The sequence below is a fragment of the Barbus barbus genome (assembly GCF_936440315.1).
Source record: "Barbus barbus genome assembly, chromosome: 37".
Classification (NCBI taxonomy): domain Eukaryota; kingdom Metazoa; phylum Chordata; class Actinopteri; order Cypriniformes; family Cyprinidae; genus Barbus; species Barbus barbus.
The window spans coordinates 12518890-12541960 of NC_136715.1; the positions used below are offsets into that span (position 1 = coordinate 12518890).

General features: G+C 36.2%; 1 protein-coding gene and 1 pseudogene across 2 annotated transcripts; both read right to left on the reverse strand.

Moving 5' to 3' along the window:
• Positions 1-151: 151 nt before the first annotated feature.
• On the reverse strand, positions 152-15936 carry LOC306856543 (annotated as a pseudogene). Its single transcript, XR_013785871.1, has 21 exons — positions 15891-15936; positions 15750-15790; positions 15303-15410; positions 13964-14080; positions 13507-13590; positions 13254-13389; positions 13059-13162; positions 12778-12922; positions 12565-12652; positions 12068-12482; positions 10848-10984; positions 10582-10745; positions 10296-10470; positions 7837-8072; positions 6239-6463; positions 4657-4752; positions 3698-3809; positions 3556-3612; positions 3388-3463; positions 2793-2940; positions 152-2527 (listed from the first exon to the last, which is right to left on the reverse strand). The product of XR_013785871.1 is annotated as an uncharacterized misc_RNA (transcript).
• A 3263-nt stretch (positions 15937-19199) lies between these two features.
• Positions 19200-21740, reverse strand: LOC306857016 (red-sensitive opsin). Its single transcript, XM_079396639.1, has 6 exons — positions 21502-21740; positions 20876-21172; positions 20582-20750; positions 20255-20420; positions 19932-20171; positions 19200-19845 (listed from the first exon to the last, which is right to left on the reverse strand). The coding sequence occupies exons 1-6, from the start codon at positions 21602-21604 to the stop codon at positions 19747-19749; spliced, it is 1074 nt and encodes a 357-aa protein (XP_079252765.1). The 5' UTR covers positions 21605-21740; the 3' UTR covers positions 19200-19746.
• Between the last annotated feature and the right edge of the window lie 1331 nt (positions 21741-23071).

A 23071-nucleotide genomic window follows, 5' to 3' on the forward strand; every position in this document is an offset into this window, starting at 1 on the left:
TACTGTCAGTGTATACTAAATTAGTTTAGATCATTTGCACATCAAATCTAGCACATTAAATTAATTTTAAGATGATACTGGAAGGGAATATGCAAATGGAAAAACACTGAAAAACAGGTTTAAATAATGTCAATGACATTTGATTCTTTTTCTCATCAGTTTATTTTAGCCAATTAAAGCCCACCAACACACAGGGAAATTCTAATTAAAATACATTTTCTCTCAATTATAAATTATGTGCTGTGAAAAAAACTTGTTTACAAAAAAGAACAACACGTTCCCTTTAATTGAATACAGATGTGATGAGAGTAAAGGCAATGACACACACCAGCAACAGAACAATAACTGGAGTTTTAATGAGTGGAAATGTGTCTTAAGACACACATTAATGCTTATTTCTGAGGACTGTACTGTCAGCAAATGAGCCCAAAAATTTTTTATTGCTATGTGACTTCACATAATTAAATCATATCAAACGTATGCCCATTCCGTGCCTGTGACAGAAAAAAGGGAAACTGCATAATCACATTTACATTCAAGTTTTTAAATATATTTTACAAGTCTGCATTCATCTTTGAATCATATAGTTTTATATATTATACATTCATTTGAATCGCTGCAGAATTGCTGCTTTCAAGACTCATTTGTATTCATTTTTCTATATTTACAAACCAAAAAGGCACAGTTTGATCAGAGAGGAAACTTCATTTGGCTTTTACCGGCAGTACTCTTAATGTCATATTTCTGAGCACAACACAGATTTGAAAATTCATTTTCATCATATTTACATTCGCAGGTAAGTGTGTATTTAGCTGCAAATAGCTAACAAATTGCTGATTTAGATCTACAGGTTAAAAAAAGCACTTTAGGCAGAGGTAGCTTGTAACGTTTTAAACCTGAAAAGCTATTTGTGCATGATGTTTATGTGGCTTGATTCCTAATATCATCCTAAAAATCTGTAATACTTTACGCAAAATTCATTAACACTTAGTTAATGCGTTAGGTATCATGAATACATAAATCAATCTATGCTAAATATTCATTTATAAATATACTACTGTACATTGTTAACATTAGTCCATAATTACATTTTAAGGATATATTACAATATTTTTAAAATGAATTATTATATGTAGAAATTAATTTCTAGTAAAAAATTATTTGATGTTTTTCATGATACCCGATGTATTAAGTAATGCTACTGAATTAACTGAACATGAATTTATCTTATTGTAAAGTGTTACCAAAAATGATCTATGAGCACCTGCACCATCACACATTGAAGAAACTCAAACTTACAAACAATAAAAGGAAGTGTTGTAAACGAACAAATAAAACTGTCAAGCCAGTTAGAAGTAAATATGCAAGTACTTGGCTGAAAGTAAAGCCAGCAAAGAATGTTAAAAAAATACAATTTTCTTATACATGCAGAAATATTGCTTGAACATTTTCAACATAACAATATGACTAATGAGTACATGCTATTAAACAACTCGGAAACATCGCTTTGGTGCACTAGGTGACTACTCACGCCACACTCCAAAATCATATATATAAGTGCACTTGCATGTTCTGAATGCAGAGTCTAAAAACACACATCTAAAACAATCATAAACATCACATGATTTACCCTTAGAGCAACACAGCTATGCATAGAACGGCTAAAATGTCCTAAACTTTAGCTACAAAAAGGCTAATTGTTTTGGGTGTGTTTTGAATTTGGGATCATTGACTGCCTACAAAACTGTGTAATACTATAGTTAATTTATTTTTCAAAATTAACTGATATATAGACATATGACAGCACAACACGTGGAGTGTTTCCAGGGATAGTCCACCAAAAAATGTGGCATTTCTGGAGAACACAAAAGAAGATATTTGGAAGAAAGTCGTAAACCATTCAGCTTTGGCAACCACTGAGTTCATTTCTCAAAATATCTTCTTTCAAGTTCCACAGAAGAAAGAAAGTCATACATATTTGGAATAACATGAATTTTCATTTTTGGTTGAACGATCTCTTTCAAAACATCCCATGGCATCCCACACGAGAAAAAGCACAGAAACATACATTTAGTGGTCAGTTCGGTCACAAGTCTTCCTCCATGGTCACACTACTCCTGCTGGTCTTGGAGGCTCCTGGGGACACTGGGGAGAAGAACGTATCTGAAGGCCTGCCGGTGGGCATCGTGCAGCCGTCATCCATCAGAATGTCACTAAAACCCACGTCAGAGTAAAGATCAGAGGCCGAAGGGTCGTCCAGCTCCGCAAAGCTAAACGTATCCAGATTGAGAGGGCCGCTTGCTGCTGCAGCAGCTGGAGAGCTAGAGGAAGGTACTGTGAGGAACGGAGAAGTCTGTGTCATGACTCCATCCATGCTGAGGTGACTTTGAGGCTGGCCTTCCCCAGAGCCAGGCTGCATGGACTGGTTTCCTTGTAGTAGCTGTTGCTGAAGGAAGGAAGCGTCTGCACTCAGGCCTTGAGACATAGCGGTGGAGAGGCCGTGATGACCAGCTTGCATCTCTAACTCCTGTGTGCAACAAACAGCAGGGGGTGTTGGAGTCCATCTTTTTACAGGATATCACAGTGTTCCGTTTTCTAGACTATGTACTGTATTTACATTCACATGTACATTGATGGCGTGTTCATGCCATCCTGCAGGTGAAGTATAATGGAAAATGAGTGAATTATTGATCATTTAGAGGAGGAAGTGAAAAGATTAGTATGGGATGATGGGTTTTTGGGTAGACAGGAAAGCGAACAGCCTTGTTTGGACTTTACTGTTGATCATATACCTGTATTCGGAGCAGCAGGGCCTGGTTGGATTGCTCCAGTTTCTTCTGCCTCATCTCAATCTCTTTGGCCCTCTGTTGCTCTTTCTGAAGTTTTCTTATATAATCAACAGAAGCCTTCAAAATGGTTCCCTTGTTCCAGCGCATCTCACTGCAATTTTTACCAGACAAGACATAGTGAAATATTTTTATAATTTTAAAAAACAATGTTCTTGTTTTACTGTATTTTAAAAACTAACAATATTTGTAACATTATAAATGCATCATTTGTAACATTAAAATGCCTTTACTGTAAATGTTGATCATTTTAATGCATCCTTACGGAATAAAAGCATTAATTTCTTTCTGAAAATAAAGACTGACCCAAACTTTTTAACTTTTTTAAAGTTTAAAACAAAATAGCAGTAGTTCAAGAGCTGCTGACATGTCAATCAATTTAAAAACAGAATTAGCCTAAATCAATAAGAGTCTTAATCCAATCAGCCAAGTGTGTCCAAAACATTTCCCTGGTATGTTTTTTTGCGACATTATGTGTGGTTTCTCTAAAAAAAAAAACAATTGTGCCATAAAGCTTAAAGTTTCAAGGAAAGAAACTTACAGATCGTTGGATTTGGGTATCAGAGCTCCTAATTCCTTTATTCTGTCATTTATGTTGAATCTTCTCCGCCGTTCAACTGCACAAAGCAAAACACTTATTGAGACCAAGCCATGCAATGACACAGTATACAAGCAATACATTACCAGAGCGTGTGTCTTTTGAACTCACTGAGATTGTGATTATCTTTCTTTTGCCTCTCCTTCATGAAGGCTCTGGTCTCTGTGTCTGAAAATAGACAGCTGTTATTACTACCACACAACAAACAACTCAAACAAATGAAATACAGAAGCTGGTCTGAGTAAATCATTACCAGTTATTTCCCTTTTAATATTAGGCAGATCTGCTGGACAAGAATTGCTGACGGTGATGGTGGGGGTCGCCATGCCAGGACTGTTGTAGACATCCAAAAGGTTACCTGGTAGCTAAGATAAAAAAATGGAGGAAATAATTAATCAAAACATTAAACTGCTGCACCAGGATCTGGTGATCACATCAGCCTAAAACATTGTTTAAAATTAAATATACTACTGTTCAAGCACCTGACTATAAATAAACTTTACAACAATGTGACTATATTATTACATGAAATTCAATTACTGAATTTTTCATAATATTCACAGATGCAAAAAAAAAAAACTTAAACAATTAACTAAATAACTAAAATAACTTTATGCAAATTCACGCTAATGTAAATATTCCTTATACATTACAATGAAATATACTACATATAAATTACAATAAAAACGTTATTTTAGTTTGAAACAGCAGTGATTCTAGATGGCTAATAAATTCAAGAATGAGATTTTACCTTTCTTTTCTTTACTAAAATCCTCATTTTATGTCAATTCACTTTTACTTCTTGTTCCATAAAAATATAACAAAGTTAAATCCTTCATCAGCTATTTCAGAAGTTCTTTCTATACCGTGCCAAGCCCCTGCATGCTCTGTGCACTCCACTGGCAGTCCTTTTTGTGCCCTCCCTGATGATTCCTGCCTGGCAGGTGTTAGTAAAGTGTTAGAAGTGAATGTTTATGTCGATTGCTGAGGTGCCTCCTCATTTATCACCTCCCTCCTAAGTGCAGTGGTTAGCACTCAATCTTAAGAGGGGTGGGGACATTTACGTTCAGGAAATAATCTCTCTGTAGCTTTCAAAATCCTTTGTGTTTGTTTACCACAAATACAGCTGCGGTTCAAAGAGGCTTTTATTCAGAACATTGCTGTAATGTTATGGAAGTATTCATTAATAATGAAGACGATCGCTCAGCTTACCGTGTTTGGGAGTTGCAGGCCAGAATCTATCAGTGACATGATGTCATCATTGAAGCTGGATTCAAGGCTGATGATGTCGTCAATTACATCATCCATCTAAGAAGATGCAATCAAGTTTTAGAATGAGTTGTGCATCTAATCACATACTTAAACAAACTGGGTTAGAAACACGAATGTATTTGGGGAACCAATGAACTGTATTCTTAAAAAAACAACAGTCAAGTGTGTGTTCTATGGGTGATCTAAAGCAAAAGTGCTGTATGGTGTGAAAGAGAGGAACAAATATAATTAAGCCGCTGATGTGTGGTATTTTGCAGTACATTGTGACACAAAGCTAGTGAGAGAGCAAGCGGAAGAGGGAAAGGTAGCATGTTCACCTACTAAAATAAGGTTCTGTTTTTAACATTACTTAATTACATTAGTTAACATGAACTCACAATGAAAACACTAATAAACCATTTATTAATCTTCCTAACTTCTGTTAGGAAGAATAGGAATGTACGTTTCAGCAGAAATAAGTAAAAAACTGAAAAAAGTGGAAAAGCTCCATTAGCATATTTCTCAACTGGTGGGCAGATGTGTTTTATAAAGCCGCAGATAGTGTTAAAAATGCACAATGAACATAATAAAATTTAACTACGCAACATAATTGTGCATTTTAGGAGAGTACAATAGTAAAACAGGCTTAGCAACTTTAAGGCAGGAAAAAACACTTCCGCTGTACTTCTGTGTAAATCCACTGTGTAATTTTAAACACATTTCTGTTTAATAAACAATTTCAATGCTGTGTTTGGTTGTCATTTAATATCCAGTATAAAAGATATAAAACAATTTTTTTTACTTTCGATTTAAGCTTTCCAAACTTGAGAGAAAAAAGCGATAAAGGCCTGTTTGGACAAATTAACTATACTATAATAATAACTAATACTATAACTAGAAAGTTTTAACAATAGTGGAATTTGAAGTCCACAAAACAAGTATAAAGCTACGTTCCCATCCAGAAAATGAACTATAAAGATAACAATATTAGCATCCACACCAGCGGATGATATTGTCTGTATATTCTAAACGCACATGCATCTGACTCTCTAAATTCTTGAGCTCATTATAGCTAGCAGGATGGATTGTGATTGGCTGTCAATGTTTGTATCGTTCATCAGCTGGGAAAAAAGTAGTTCTGAAAGTGATTCCAACGATATCTTTTCTCTGTGCCTTTATCGTTATAGTCGTGGTGTGGACTTTGCTATTCTTTAACACTGAGAACGATTTTTAGAACTATATCTTTATAGTTGTCTTTATAGTTATCGTTTTTGGTGTGAACGGGGCTTAACAACAATGACATAAAGAATCAATATATTTTTCACAATTTTTTCTAGTTGATGAAAAATAAAAACATTGAATCCACTTGCCGTTAAAGAGCTAAAGTATTAAAACTAGCAGACGACATAACTGCAATATAATGTTATTTTGCGTTGGGGTGGACGCCAATGCAGTTTTCATTCTTGGTGTTAACTGGCCTTTAAGCAACTTCTACATTTGAATGACACGATCAGTACATAGTGTATATTTAGATGTGCTTTACCTCTTCTTTATTGGAGCCCAGGTTAAGATGTGCCATTGGACTGTTGGGAGCACTGCTTGCAGAAGGGCACCTCTCCGGAGCAGAATTTGACTGTGGAACAGGGGATACACCAAGAGTTTGTGTGGCAACTTTATTTCCTAGCGTGGTGGACAAGTACTGCTTCACTTGCTGCCTCTGGGCCTGCTGGATGTGGTATTTAGTTGGGTTTTCAAGATGAGTTTGCACCTACAGCAAAGTAAAAACAGTGGATCAATGGTCACGTAAAACCGTCAGTGAAATTGCATGTTCTACACATTGATATGTTTTTGTCCTTGCAGCAGTGTTAAGGAAGGAAATTTATAGGGATCCACCGAATGTTCGGCAACAGAATTTGTTGCTTGGCCGAAAAACAGCAAAAAAACCCCAAAAAAACCTCTTTCGATGTTCGGCCGAATAAGGGAAAAGACCGAACAATGATGTGATGCAATCAAATAGAGGCGCGCACTAATGCAGCAAACACGTCTGCAGTGTGAAAGTATTTAAAACTGTCAGAGAAAGAGGCAAAAATCATTACAAGCATGAAGCACCGACAGCGAGAGAGTGCTTAGCGCTGCATCTCATGTCTCCGATGAGAAGAGGAAGGGGTGGTTGTTGCTGGTTACTATGATGATTGAAATTGCGAAATGGCCTCAGACGATTAGTAAATATAACGCAGAATATTATGTTTTCTAATACACGCACGTATTCAAACAGCCCTGCACGAGCTCGCTGCGCCAGGGTTCAAAGTCCAAAGCGTGAGAAAAATCTGCACTAAAATACTGTTACTCATCATTTGCTCAGTAACATTTTATGATTTTTTTAAAGGCATGTGACAATGTGATACGTGCGACCAACATCTTCCTAAATTCGTAATGAGAATCGCTGAAATATCTGCATGCTGTTGTCAATAAAAAGAAGCACTGGGGTCTTCCTGCGGGTTTCTGCCAAAACAAAATCTAAGAAAAAGCAACAACTCCTTTAATTTTACTGTTGTTCTGTAAAATAAAATAAAAAATAAGACAATAATAATTGCCCTACAACAGCTCTATACATTTATATAATATTCACACAGTGTTCAAATTGGGATCTGTAATATATTCTAATGTTCTAAAAGAAGTCTCTTCTGCTCAGCAAGGCTGCATTTATTTGTACAGTAAAAAAAATACATGCACGATTCAAGAAGGGGGTCTCAAAAATGGCCAAAAAATATTATTTTAGTAACTTAATTTTAAGTTAAATTGTGCTTTGTTGGTATAATGTCTGATAGAATGTTAAAATGTTCAGTGTTAAGTAAATATTTTTAAATTGTTGTTTTGTAATTGATTTTTTAAATTTTATTTGAAAAGCAGGACAAAACATTTTATTTTAAGGTTTTTCCATGTAATATTTATTTTATTTCAGTTAGTTAGGAAATTATTTTTAATTGACAATAACAAAAACTGACATTTATATTCTACTGAGTTTCTTTTGCAATGTTATTTTCATTTTAGCAGTGTTTTGAGTCTAGCTTTAAACTTTCAGCTGATTGTGTCACAGCAAGAAACATAAGGGAAAAATAGAAGCATAAGGTCCAAACCCACCTTCAGAACCTCCACAGGTACTTGAGCTGGAGGAGGGCGGGTGCCCATGGGTGGCACCATGACGGAGATGGCTGGAGTGGACTCTGTCGGACGGAGCTGAGCAGCAGACGCCTGCTGCTGCGCTTCCCTCCTCTCCTGCTCCTGCGCCTGCTCCCGCATCAGCTGTTGCCGTAGCAACACCCGGGATGACATGGCTACGCTGGTTCCACAGGCCACGTATGAGAAGAATCAACAAGCTGCAATGGTGAAAGCATCAAGAACGTTGGCAATAGTACAAGCATTAGTATGAAAGGAAATAATGGAAATCACTTCTCCTTTTGGACAATGAAGGGTTAAGACCCAGGAAAATTTAACTGAGCTGAATCATCCCACTCAAATAGTTGCATTCAAAGAGCATGATCATCAAACAGATTAATCTATATATATATATATATATATATATATATATATATATATATATATTCATATACAAACACAAAAATCACATCATATTGTAAATTGTATCATATATTGCAACTTTGCATTTTTAAAGACTACCCAACAAGCGAGATCTATTAAAATATAAGTTACAATATAAAACATGTGTCTGACCAAAATACTCCTTAAAGTTTAAGATCTGAATCCGTAATAAGTCATATGACTGAAACCTGCAGCTCTCTTTGATGGGGAAGTACAGAATTTACCAGATGACAGCTAATCAAACAACTATAGTTCAGGATTTATCTTTAAAATTAACGTCCTTTTAAATACCAACAAATCATCAGGTATGAACACTAGTCTGGATGTATTTCTGAAGCTATAAATACACAAAACACTTCAATTACGATTGTGAAGTTAGATATGATGGGGATTATGTTATAGTTCGCTACATTGTCGGGATTCTTTAAAATTGAGTAAATTCGTTCATTTACACCAAATTAACGTGTGTGTTTGTTAGTTATTTACAACATAAAGCCAATGTTACTGGATATGAAGATCGCTATAGCGCACTTGACAAGCCCGGAAAAGTTGTTTTTGACAGCATCCAGCTGTTAGCGCTAGGCTAACTTGCTAGCTAGTTGACATGTCAACCAACGTCAAATTGGCACGTTGCCTGTATTCAACTGTTAACTTTGCTTAACGCAGAATTATTCTGAGATTAACACGGTTTATACATACACGTGTCAGCTCAACAAGAGGTCGAAATAGAGTTGGATGAGTTACCTGGTTGTGTTAGCAGAAGTAAAGCGAGTTTGCTAGAAGAATCGCCATTACTCGCGCGAGGATTTCCTTGTTTTGGATGTGTCCCAACCACCCTTTACCTCTTTTACCATGTAAAGTTTTTATTACTGTTAACTAAAACTATTAAAAAGTTAGTTAATTGAAATAAAGCTGAAATAAAATAAAGTATAAATATTACATGAGAAGGTTTAAAATTAGATAAGAACATAAAAACAAAATTGCTAAAACTCCATTGGCAACTAACATAAAATTACAAAAAAAAAAAAAAAAATATATAAAAACTAATTTAAAAAGCACATAAAAATTACAAAAAAAAAACAAAAAAACAAAACACTGAACATATGAAAATAAAAGCTATTAATACATTCTATAACAGTAGAGAGTTTAGTAGAGAGTGCAAACTCAAAATGCATTGTCTCTATAAAAGTAAATAAAACATTTTTCTTAAAATTCATAAATTGAAAAGTTAAAATCTAAATTATTTAGCAGATTTTAAAAGAACTAGTTGAAAGATGGTACCAGTTGCTCTGGTAAAAGGAGCTGTAAAGTAAATACAAACAGTAAAATAAAATTTACAGGTGATTTATGAGTAGAAAGAAGGTCAATAAATAGCCACAGACACATAGTTGAGTCATTCTTTTCAGTCAGAGGAAAAGATTATTTATTTGCTTATTTTAAATTGTAAATCATTTAAATATACAAGTGTGTTGGTATTTCCAACCACATGTAAAAAGTAGAATGAACTCCCCTGAGCATCTTGGTTTAATGCTCAAAATCAGCTGTCAGAGAAGGAGAAATTCAAAGCTGATGTAAGAGAATCTGAAAGTTTGGTGCCCAGTTTATCTATGAAAGAAGAAAGGACAAGATGTGTTATAATACATGTTTTTAAAAGCAGCTGTGTTTGACTTGTAATACATGTAAAACAAACTGTTCAAAACGTATTTCCATGGTAATCAGACAGAATGGATTTAAAAATTACTGGCTTCTCAAAAATCTGAATTTTTTCAGTGTAAACTCTAAAAACAGATCAATCCAAAAATTTTAACAGCAAGTATGTTGAAGACCAACAGGCTGTCAATTCATTAAATAAGCAGTTTTTCCCACAAATTCAGTTATTCAGTGTAGTGAAGCTTCTCCTCCATTTTCATCCTTCCCTGCATACCGCTGCATTGTGCTTTCTTTTTTGCTTTCTTGCCTTAAAGTGGATTTGGAGGCAGGAAAAATAAAGTGGGTCTTACCAGCTCTCTTTTGCTGCTTCTTTCTCCTTTTGTTGGCAGCCAGGAGAGCCTGACCTTGCAGGAGTGGGTCAACATCCAGGATGTCTTTTAGGTCTACCGGCTTTGGGCCTACAGCTTCAATTGCACTACTGCTTTTTGTTTTGGGATTTTTGAGCTCAACAGTCATTGGTCCAAACTTAAGGGAAGAATTATAATTGAAAGTCAAAAATTAGATTTGAATCTTAAAACGCACCATAACAAAATCACCTAACCTTTGCACACTGAATGGCTAATAACTGCATAATACCTCTGGGTCCTCATCTGCATCCATTGATTCAAACGTGTCTGGAGGTTCAAGGTCCTCTGATGGGTCGTCCATTTGCTGTTCTGCTAGCTCTACTCCTTGACCTCCTTGTGTCAATCCCGATACAGCCATACAGAAACCCATCTGTACATCAGATGTGCCACATTCTAAATTGGACAAAAATATAAAATGGCAGAAGTGTGTGTAGGTAATGTGTGGTTATAAAACTTGTGTTGTATCAATTTCACTGTAAGTATACACAGGGTTACCAGCGAGTGCCTCCAGATTGCCCTTCTCCAGTTCATCCCAGTCAAACGCTTTGCCCATCTCAGCTACAATCTCAGCACTGACATGAGTGGGCAGCGTGTGCGTCTCAGGAGGATGTGTGAAGTAGCTAATACGACCCCTGCAAAACAGAACAAAAATTAACTTTACAGTTAGCATAAGCTGTGCTAGTCAAAGTAGCATTTAATTTTACATAGAATCAAAATCTAAAACTGAACTTTTTCTGCATTAAAAGCACTAGTGTTTTCTTCAAGAAATTAAATTATAGTTTATTTTAATATGCTTTTTAAAAATGTTAAAATCTAAAAATAAATAAATATTAAAATCTTAATTTGTCTTCCAAAGATGAACAAAATACTCTAGTTCAGCATGCGCACATGTTCTCCTGAACTTAAACAATGCAGATTACGTTGAGATCTTTCAGATTTTATAAAAAATATCTTCATTTGTGTTCTGAAGATGAACAAAGGTCTTGCGGGTTTGGAATGACACGACGGTGACAGTCATTTTTGGGTGAACTTTAAAATAGTCCGTGTGACATCAGTGGCTCAACCATGATGTAATGAAGCCACGAGAATACTTTTTGTTTTCTGTGTGCACAAAATGTAAAGACTTAAGTCAATTTTCAACAATTTCTTCTTTCTTTCAATTTCTGCGTCAGTCTTCAATGCGTGTTCACGACTACCACAACGCATGTGTGTGCATTCCTCTGCTTGTAAACAAGTCTCAGCGTATCTGGGTACTCTCATGAACACGCATCAAAGGCCAACTCGGAAGGGAAGATATTGTTGAAGCAAGTTTTTATTTTCGTTTTCTTTATGTACAGAAAGTTCCCATATAGGTTCATAAAATTACGGTTGAATAATTGAGTAATTAATGACAGGTTTTTCATTTTTGGGTGAACAGTCCCTTTAAAGAGATGCTGTTTCCAATCTGTATGCCTTTCTTCTGTAAAACACAAAAGATATTTTGAAAAAAACTTAATTGTTTATCCACGAAATCCATGAATTCATGGGGTCCAAAATTTGCACCCATTTGTGTGTGCTAAAACAGGTGAAAAATCCTTCAAAATATTATTTTTTGCTTCGTGAAAGTAAGTCACGGGGGTTTGGAACAACATGAAAGATTTTCATTTTTGTGTGAAGTTTCACTTATAAAGATCAATAGGTTACTGACGTTAAGCTCAACAGGACTATAACCTCACCCTGTCCAATCCATAAGAACACTTTTGGCAGCTTTGTCAGTGTCAGGCAGTCCTCCTTTCCTCAGCTTGCCTTGACGACGGGCAAGTAAGGCCAGGAACTCATGTGCCGTCTGGAAGTCAGGAATTCCATAATGATCCATAATCTATGCAAGAAAGATTTCAAACAACTGATCTCAATAGTGTGTAATACTGTGAATCCCCTGTGATTCAATTAAAGATCCTGAAATGAGTCGCTACCTGCGCTTTATTGCAGCGCCTCAATATGGCTTCAACAGGTGGAACTGGGTCCACCAGCTGTTCAATCTTGACACAGTTCCGAAGGATCATGGCAGCATCACTGGTTGAGGTTGCCATGACAATACCAGGACAATCTAAAAGTTTGATGTGTTTGTCTAAATGGACTTCCTGTAAACACCTGAAAAATGGATTGATTTTAGGGTACGAGAGCAGAAGATTTTAAAATGTATGGAAAATATCAACAAAACTAATTAGCATACTTAGTTACTCCAGGTGTAGCTCCGACATTACATGCACGAGAACGCTTCAAGCTGTTAATTAAACTGCTTTTCCCCACATTTGGAAAACCTGAAACATTAAAGTGAGGTAATGTGATTCCACAAATTGCCAATTTGCTTATTATGCAACTAGCAACGTACTTATTTACAAAAAACAATGTAGCAATCATATCTCAACTTTTGTGTGAAACTTACCAACCACTCCAACAGTTATGGCAGTTTTTATATCTTGGTTACGGCAGTAGTTTCCCAATAGTTTCATTAAACAATCTGCACCAACACATGCGCTGCTCTCCAGCAGTTCTTGAGTAGCTTGGGTCACAGGCACACGACTGCGTTTCTGTAAACGTCCGACAGAAAAATATTACTGTAAATTTGTGATTTCCTCATAAATAGACTACAGTAAAAAAAATAAAAAATACTAAAGGTACAAAGATTTGCTGAAATAACAGAACTAAACAATTACTGCAACTCACCAAATTTTTGTTCTGCTGCTGAGTGGATGATTTGAAAGCCACAGTAGGAAACTCATTGCGAAGATACTTAATCCATTTTTCCACAATTTCTTTGGACACCAAATCTGCAAGTGAACAGTGTAGACATTTTTATTTTGTATATTTCTGTCTGCTACTGATTGAAGTTAAACATGCTAAAACCAAGTATCCCCTTACCAATTTTATTTAGAACAAGGACAATTTTTTTGTTGGTTCCACTTTGGACAACAGCCTGTTCAACCTGTGGACAGCGGCAGCCTAAGGGGTCTCTGGCATCCAGAACCTCTAAAATAACATCTGCTGCCTCTATAACCTGGTATAAAAAGAATCAAAAAAGTAAACTGTCATTAAGAATTGGCCATTAGATGTGCATCATGTTCAAGGTGAAATATAATGGGTTATCAAAACAGGTCAATATAGAAAACAGTACCTTTTTAAATTCTCTGCAGTACGCTTTTCTTGAGTTCTCAGTCTCAAAGTTGACATGCTTTTCCAAGTCTTGCATTTGAACTTCCTGCATCATTGCAACAAAAATAAAGGGTTATTACGATAAAGCTGCAGCTCTTTAAAAATCTGCAATAACAAAAGAATAATTTATAGGAGTGCTATAGCAGTTGCACAAAATAGTGACATGGATAAACTATAGAATGCAATTTGCAAACATTTTAGGCTATCCTACTGTATACCAATTTACGAAGAAACACCACTTTGGCGAATTCTGAACTTGAGAAAAGACGACATTTCATGAATATAAAAAAATAAATAAATCTTATTTACCCCACATATTTGAAATGTGCTGTATTTTAAAATGCAATAAATGTATTCTGTTTTGCTCTAGAGAAAACCTAATCCATTGTCACATCTAGTAAAATGTCAGAGACACCAACCCTCTGTTCAAACTCTTTTTGCCGCAACTGGATGTCTTTCTGAAAACTGTCCAGGCTTCTCCTTTTCATCATTTCCTTTTCTCTTGACAACTTCTGCCTCTCCTGTTGCTCCTCCAACTAGAAAACAGTAGACAAAGATTGCACATCAGTATTTATTTTTTTTTTTATATATATAGTAGGGTGACCATACGGCCTCTTTTCCCTGGACATGTTCTCTTTTTGGACCTAAAAAAAAAAAAAAAAAAAAGTGCCCGGCCAGGATTTCTAAATCGCCCAAAATGTCCGGGATTCGGCTATTGCTTTCTACAGTCACCATTCATTGTGTGTGTTTTTGTATTAAAGCCCTACGTGGGACTGTTTTCTTAGTTCCGATTTCTGACCATTACTGCCTGCTCCTGCAAACATTCTAATATTGCATATAATTTTCACGCATCAATATGCGGAGTATTTAAATCTCTTATGAATGAGCGCTCACTGTTTACATTCACTTTGGCAATCACGTGCACGCTGTATAAAGGAGAACACCTTTTAAGACCAGATAAAGTCTGCTGAGCAGCAAGTCCTTCAGCATGGTCTGTCAGTCATCTCTTCTTACTCTCAACCCATGATCAGTTAAATCTGACTCCTGCAGCTGGTGTTGGATGCATGGTTGCAAAGTCTGCTTTTTTCATGGAATTGGGCTACTGTTGCCATGGGTTGATTACACCCCTTGGGTTAAAGGTTTGAACTTTGAAATACTACATAAATTAAATTCTTGCAACATTTAAATATTTTGCATTCTACCCATGATAAACTGTGGTAGATGTTACGTTTTGTGAAGAATTGGGGTGGTGACGGCGCAGTGGATAAGACACATGCCTTTGGTGTGAGAGACCCGGGTTCGAATCCACTGTGAGACACCAATGTGTCCCTGAGCAAGACACTTAACCCCCTAGTTGCTCCAGAGGCGTGCAACCTCTGACATATATAGCAATTGTAAGTCACTTTGGATAAAAGCGTCAGCTAAATGAATAAATGTAAATGTAAGAATTGCCACTGGTAAGAAACCCTTTAGCTTTGTTTATGATCAATCTGCATAAAAGTGACTGTGAAATATGTATTTTGGGTATGGAAATTACATATTGAGTTTGGATATTATATACCACCCACAAACCCAACCACTAATCCCCCCCAAACAACCCACCCTTCTGCATCTGGCCCGCACTGTCCTCTTTTTGGAAAACTGAAATATGGTCACCCTATATAAAGCTATTCAATTAGTGAAACAAGCAAAGGTCAAAGCATATGTCATTCAGATTTGTAAATATCCAGTATATATAGTACAGATCCCTTTCTTCACCCTCTGTTTTCGGAGTTCAGCTTGTCTCTGGCTGTGTTCTTTAAAGCTGCGCACATTAGGTACGCCAGGACCCTTCTTTCCTCCATGAGACTGCTGTCCATCCGTGGACTTTAGAGAAAAGAAGCAAATGACAGTAAACAGGCACTGCATGTCAGAAGGTAGGACACTTCATTTATGTTTCTCATTATCTTAAATCCAAAGAGTGGCGAATCTAGGCAAAAAGCGGAGTTTTGAAGCTGCTAAAATACAAAATTTGATTTTATTTATATTTTTTATCAAACCACATAATTCCCACACTTCCATTATAGCGTTATTTCATGGTTGCGGTTATTTAAAATAGGATAATAATGAATTAGGAGTCTCCAGACATGTGACTGGTGGCGTTTCTTGTTCTGGTAAGTTACATTAAGACATACAGTAAGCAAGCATGTAGGCTAAACTACGTACCTTTTTGCCGCAAAAACCAAGACGTTTCGCTCGCTTTTGTTCTGTAACATGATAAAGGTAATTCGGTTAGAATGGTCACTATGTTAGCAGAACTTTTTAGTGTTCTATTTATAAAATAGAATCAAAGATACATGTACTCACTTGCTTTAGACATAACTGCACGTGTGAATGCTTTAAAGCGCTTGGTGAAGGCTGCAACGAGCGCCAGTAACTTTCAAAATAAAAGTCTGAGTGAAACAACACTATCCTGTGGCTTAAAACCCATCGGAAAACTGTACAATGCTGCCACATACTTACTACTAAGACGTGAATTAAGACATGACTTTATTCTTACAACGTGACATGATGTCCCTCCAAAACCCACGTTGAAATCCATTCATAGTTGATGAGAAAAAACTGTCCTGGCAGATTACAAATAACATGATTCAATATCTAAATCTAAAAAATGTCCTGAACTCAGGTAGATAAAAAAAAGTACCTGAATTTTTAATTTGTTTGATTCTTTCTCAGTTAAAATTAGTATCAAAATCATTTACATAAAAAAAAAAAAACAAATACACATGTACACGCTCACACGTATGTACTAATATACCACAGATTCTTCAGACATGGGACAAAACATGTCCAGCAATTGTAACTGCTCTTATAAAAAATGAAAAAAAGGCTATTTTTTAATTGTAAATGTTATGGGAGATTAATAATAGAATGTATTTAACACAATTATCCCCTTCAATTTAATGTAATCATTATTATATGAAATCTATGACACTTATTGTCTTCTCACTACATCTAAAACAGTGTGTCCACAGAAAACGGTTCAATCATTTATATGCAATAAAATTGATAAAAATATTTTTTAATGATAAAAAAACTGCTTGTTTTATCAAAAGCAACATTTAATAATACCTCATATCAAAGCAAGGTTGTTTTTCAGTGACACATGCATGTTTCATAATGTTTCAAATTTTTGTCTCCAGGTTTTGTCAACACCATGAGACACATATTAAAATGTAATACAATCAGGGTATATCAGTCACTCTAAAGGACCCCCTTGCCACATTGCTCCTCTGCAAAGTACATCAGTGTCAGACAGGATCTGGTCAGTTTTATAGTTTTGAAATATTTCAATAATTTTATTCTCCTGAAGCAGGTTCTATTAGCAGCATCAACAGCAAGAATAAAATCGCTACATGAACTCCATTTGTTTTGTGAAAGAAATTACAAATTTGTCAGCACCATCAGACAGATGGTGGTGACAGGTCAATGACAGAGTTGACTTTCAATGTGAAGTCATCCCATTTTTGTGGTTTTATTTGTTAATTTAACTGTTTTTAGAAGTTACCATAGCAGATGCAGAGCAAACATACTGAAAATAGATCATTTGTGTTCCAATGATATATCGAAATACTTAAATGTGAATATTGAATAAAAGCTTTATAAACAATAACATACTCACTGTTTGTTGTGTTTGTTTTAAAACAGTTGATTCAGTGTATTTGATCATTAAAATGACTACAAATTCAGGTTTTTGTCACCTCCCTCAGATGAATATTTTGATAATATTTCATTATGATATTTTATATTTGTTGTGGAATGGTCACATGTGAAAGTGTAATCTGTCTGCTAACATGAAAATGTGTTTTAAAATGTCAAAAGTATATTGACTGCTGTTAAAAATAAAGATAAAATTATATTACACAATCCAAGGTAAAAAAAAAAGCACATTTTGATAAAAAAGAGAAAAGTTGGGAGGTTGCATCAAAGCATAGCTCAGTAGCTTTAGTAAATATAAGATACATAAATGTAGTTTCATTTTTCTGAGTACAAAGTTTTATTTTTTCAATTTTGCACTCTGTTTTGTCCCACTTCTCAAGAATCAGTGATACACAAATACACTCAACATTGTTTTAACCTAATGAGTTCCATCATATAAGCTTCCTAGAAAAAGTTGTGACTTTACTGGCCAGCCTAGGTGAAATCCTCTATCCGCTTGATGTGGAATAGAGCTTATGTGGGATTACAAAATGTTACCTGGCTTCACGTGCTCTGCATCTTATATAAAACCACTGCAAGATACTTTTTGAAAAAGTTCTGGAAATTCAAAGTGCAGTTATCTTTTAAGTAAAAAAGCAAGTTATTTATTGTTGAAGAGCATCATTAAAACGCTTCATCCTTTATTTCTCTGCTCTTAGCTCATCTGCAAAAATCCTTTATATGGGTTCTGACCTGAGCTGTTCCCCGTACAGCAAGCAGAAATAATCAAGATACTGAGATGAGGGGGAAAAAGAGTGCATTGAATGCATTTCTACTAACTATTTGTGAACAGTTAAGACAACTGAAATATTGAAAGCAAGACTACAATGCATCATTTTGCTGCATGATTCTTTTTCTTCTGAAAATAAATATGACCTTTTTTTCAAATGCATCTACAAAACAAAAAGCTCTGTGACTATGATAACATTAACAACAACATTATTTAATGGAATGACATTCAAACAAAGCATATACATTTCTTTACATTTTACTACATGTTGTTCAACTTGAGTTCAAAAATTCCCAGGACAGTAAACAGAGCTGTACCGTCAAGACATTCCAACTTTATTGATGGGTCCCTCAAATGGATCTGTGAACAGATGAGACATTATTATACAATCTTTCACTTCTACTTATTCATAATGTATGGTCCTGGTATGAAAGCACACGTCCATGCATATTGTACATTTGCACCCACACACATAGGGCCACATGGATACTCAGAATTAAAAAGGTAAGACCTCAGTTCGAGGTTAATCTTCCTTAGATAAGAAGTGCTTTTAATGTCACGTTCTGATTGAAATTGCTTAGCCCCTTTAGGCTTAAATGGAGGAACTGCAATTGACTTGCTCTTATTTGCAGACTTCTAAGTGACTTTTAAGCTTTAAATCCTGTCTAGCACAATAAAACGTATTGAATTAAAAGTAAATTTCATGGCTGTCTTGGGGATTTCAGTGCAATTTCTTTATTTTTTTACTTTCTTTGAAGTGAAACCTGGGAAAAATGTGTAAAATTGAAATACGAGACAAGACAATTTGAAACAAGATAATGGACTCTTTTCACATTTCCAGGTTTGGAACACCGGAGTATAGGAGTATTATTTTTCCTTTCCCATCAACTTCAACTGCAAAAGACAAATCCACTATTGGATTTCCAAGACTTTCCAAAATAGGAAAAACGTACAGAGAGATGGATTGCCATGGATAATTAGGAGTCAAATTTACAGTCACTTCCTCAGCAGCTGTATTAGAAACATCCTTGTACTAATTATTGATTTATTCATTGATTGAAATTTAATGCCAGGGGAATATAATGAAGTATAGTCAACGCTACTTTAAATGTTTAAATATTAAATATGATCATTTCAATTCTTGTAATGTGTGTAATGAAAGACAAAAAACAAAATATTTATTTTGCTGATTTTTTTATTTTCATCAAAGAAAAAAATAGAACCATATTACATACTGTACATGGAGAGGCATCTATCTATCAAACATTTTTTTGTCATTTTTGTTTTCTTGCAAGATGGCTACAAAATCAAACTTAACTCTTTAAATTAAAAATTCAACTTAACTCATTAATACATTGCCACTGAACATCAGTCCAGCAGAATTGTACATTAGAATGAGTCGATTATTTTTCGCTGTTAGTTAATCCACACTGAGTGTCACATTCCCACAAAGAAGTGCTGTATATAGGCGCACAACCTTCTGAATGGCCAGTGGACAAATGATTCCCATAAAAACCATAACGTCATTCCTGTGGATCTTAAGCCACAGGGCCATTGAGAAAGTAGCGTTAACACACACTGTCATGCAACAAGGTATTCCCCACTCCAAGGGAAATATCTGGAAGCAAAATAGTCAAGATACGGTGAGGGTAAACAAGGAATATAAAAAGTCCCAATGTAATTTTTTTCCCCATGTCTGAGTCAAGACGTTTGCTCTGAGATCTGGTGTGCAATTTATGCAGGAGCCACAGAAGACACTTCTGTCTTGGATGTGGACACCTCAGAGCCATCATCCACCTTCTTTCCAAAGAGCTGCATGATGCATACACGGAACTGCAAAGAAAGACAAATCAAGATTATTTTGCAAAGTTTTCTCAATGTGCACAAGGTCTGAGCTCTGTTAAACAGCATTGACCTACCTGTCGGTTCATGAAGACATAAATGACGGGGTTGTAGATGGTGGCGCTCTTGGCAAAGTAGGCAGGCATGGCTGCTGCCAGTGGGTGGAAGGCATAGCCTGGGTTTGCAGCAGCAAAGCAGGCGAAGAATGTGTAAGGTCCCCAGCAAACACAGTAGGCCAGGATCATGACAACCACCATTCTGGACACTTCCTTCTCTGCTTTCTGTGTGGACTCAGAATCCTTCTGCTGCTGGGCGACCTGTTGGAAAGAAATGATAGAGGCTTAGTGCCTTTTTTACAAACTGGAATAAACTTCTGAAAGCAGTCCAGGAGACAACTTACAGCACGAATGGCCAACCACACAGCAATGTAGCAGAGAATGATAACGGCCAGAGGGATAATACAGCAGGTGATCATCAGGACAATCATGTAGGACTGGACACCAGGGTCATCGCTTCCACTGAAGACATCAGGCCCGCAGGACGTCTTTAGACCATGAGGCCAGAATCTGTGAGAAGATAATGGATTGGAAGATCCACATTAATGCTTGTGTGGAACTTACATGCTTGTCTTACCAGCCAAAGAATTCAACCATTTTATGTTGAATTACTAAGATATGCACCTAGATGTCAACTGTCTTCATTTTGATAGTTTAATAATGGATTTTACCTGCTCCAGCCAAAGATGGGAGGTGCACACCAGAAAGCAGACCAAACCCAGGAGAAGATGATACCACCAGATGCCCATTTAGCATCAAATTTGACATTTCCAAATGGTTTGCAGACGACCACCCATCGTTCCCAAGAGATGACAGTCAAAGACCACAGACCAGCGATACCTGTTGATTGTGTTGTTATATACTATGAAAAACCTGACAAAGCTTCAATAACGTAAAAGATTAAACTTTGATCCAATGCATTTATTTGTAGTTGTGAACAATTATGTCTCTGGGCAGTAACTTACCACATACAGATACGGTGTAGCCCTCAAAAACACACATGGGGTGTCCGAGGATAAAATAGCCGAACATCTGGTTGATGACACTGATGGTGCTGGCCAAAAGAGTCTCTCCTAGATCAGCTATAGCGAGGTTGACCAGGATCCAGTTAAGAGGGTGACGGAGCTTCTTAAATTTTGCCGTGGCCACCAGCACCAGTCCATTGGTGAAGGTCGAGGCAAGGACCACAAAGAACATCCATACTGTTGCTACGTTGTACACCCATCGAGGGGCAATGTGGTAGTTGGGTCCCTCAAAGGGATCTGGAAATGAGAAATAAAGAGCAGCGATACCATCTTGAAGGAGTTCTCATAACAGCCATTGCAAACTCTCATGTTTCTAAAGCTTCATATTTATCAGTCTGAAATTGTTATTTGTCTTGTGTGTTCCTTCTTGCAGGTTACAATCAAACATTTGAAGTTTAAGACTATGTCTATAAAAATTTCCTTTCCTATTACTTTGCCACTATTTTGAAACAGTTTAAAGCCCACAAAGACTTTCACATGGCTTTGTGTTAACAGAATATCTATATTTTTTAAATTACTATAATGTGTTGAGAAATAATACAGAAAGAAATACTATAAAGACTCACCCCTGGTGTTATTGCTGTTGGTATATACAAACATTGCTTCCCTCGTCGTTTCATCTCCCTTTCGCCTGGCTGCGAAGATTGCGTCTCCCCACTGCTCTGCCATTGTTGGCGGTTGTTGTGTAGCCCAAACCTGTAGTTACTTGGCTGTCGTAAAGGTCTGGGCCTTTATGCTTGTACTATCTGCTGTCTCTGGCCGACTCTCACCGACAGACTTTGGGCTTCTGTCAAAGTGCTTTTATATGCGGAAAAAGAGGATGCCCTGGCTTACAGGGTGGAGAATTTTTGAGGTCAAAACAGGTATCAGGAGCAGAACCAAGACTCATTCATTAGGCTTACATGAGGCATAAGCTACTGTTCCTTCCTAGGATTGTTGAAGCCATCACAGGTAAACCAAAACAGTGTGCGGTGACATTTGGCATGACCGACCCAGGAGTGATTATAAGGTGACAGCGGCGTTTGATGCTTTCTAAGTTTTGAGTTTAGGTCACAGATCACTTTTGCCCTTGACTGAAGCTTCTTGGACAGTGTGTCAAGAATGACTTATTAAACATGCATAAGATAATTATTGCAAGTAAAAACAGATGGCATTTTCTGAAACAAAACAGCATTAGAGTGCTCTTGCTTGTAAAAATATCAGAATTCTTTCTGGTGCTCAGTAGAACTCTACTTTAGGTTTCAAAAGATGTAAAGAAAGGTTCCATTTTGGGATTTACAATAAAAAAATTAAGTTTAAAAGTTTCTAACTGAAATAGCAAGAAAGAAATAAAAGAGGATTCTAGAGTTACCATGTATTTTGTATTAAAAAATAGCATGCTCCTGCTGCCTATTACAGGAGAAAAGAAGCTTTACATTATTTTAAGTTGTAGATTGTATTAATTGGCACATTGCACAAATACTGCACATTTGCACATTCATATATGATATATTGCTTAGTAACATAGAATCTATTATGTAGCTTCTATTCTATTATATTCCACACTCACATGCACACAAACACACATGCAACATTCAGCACAAAAAGGTTCTTTAGGTGTATGTGGTTCTGAGGATATTAATATAATTAAAGAAGCTGTGATTACTTTTTCCAAATTTCAAAGATTTTAGGCCATTTCAAAACTGGAGGTTCACCTATATCATAATAAATATAACTAAATATAAATATAAATATAACTTTACTGAATACTTTACAGAGTATATTTAAGTCTCAATAAAGGACATGAACATTTTCTCAATGATATCAATGCCATTGTAAACACAGTTCCACACAGTTTATGCCCAACAACTCTTAATCATTACGCTTTTGTGCCAATTTAAAACAATTTCAATCATAATCATCATGTTTTGTGCAGGGTAACTGTAAGTCAGACATCTAGGTTACAGTACAAGTCCAAATCAGCTTATTGGGACAACTGGGGTACCCAGGTACCCTCCACACAGGATCCTAATTAGTATTGACAAGGATGCAGCCCAAACCTTCCTAATCCCACTGGATTGATGGTTCAGTTTAGGGAAAGCAGGGTTTATCTGAAAATCTTGATGAGGTCAGTTTTAATCTCTCCCTGGTTCTGAC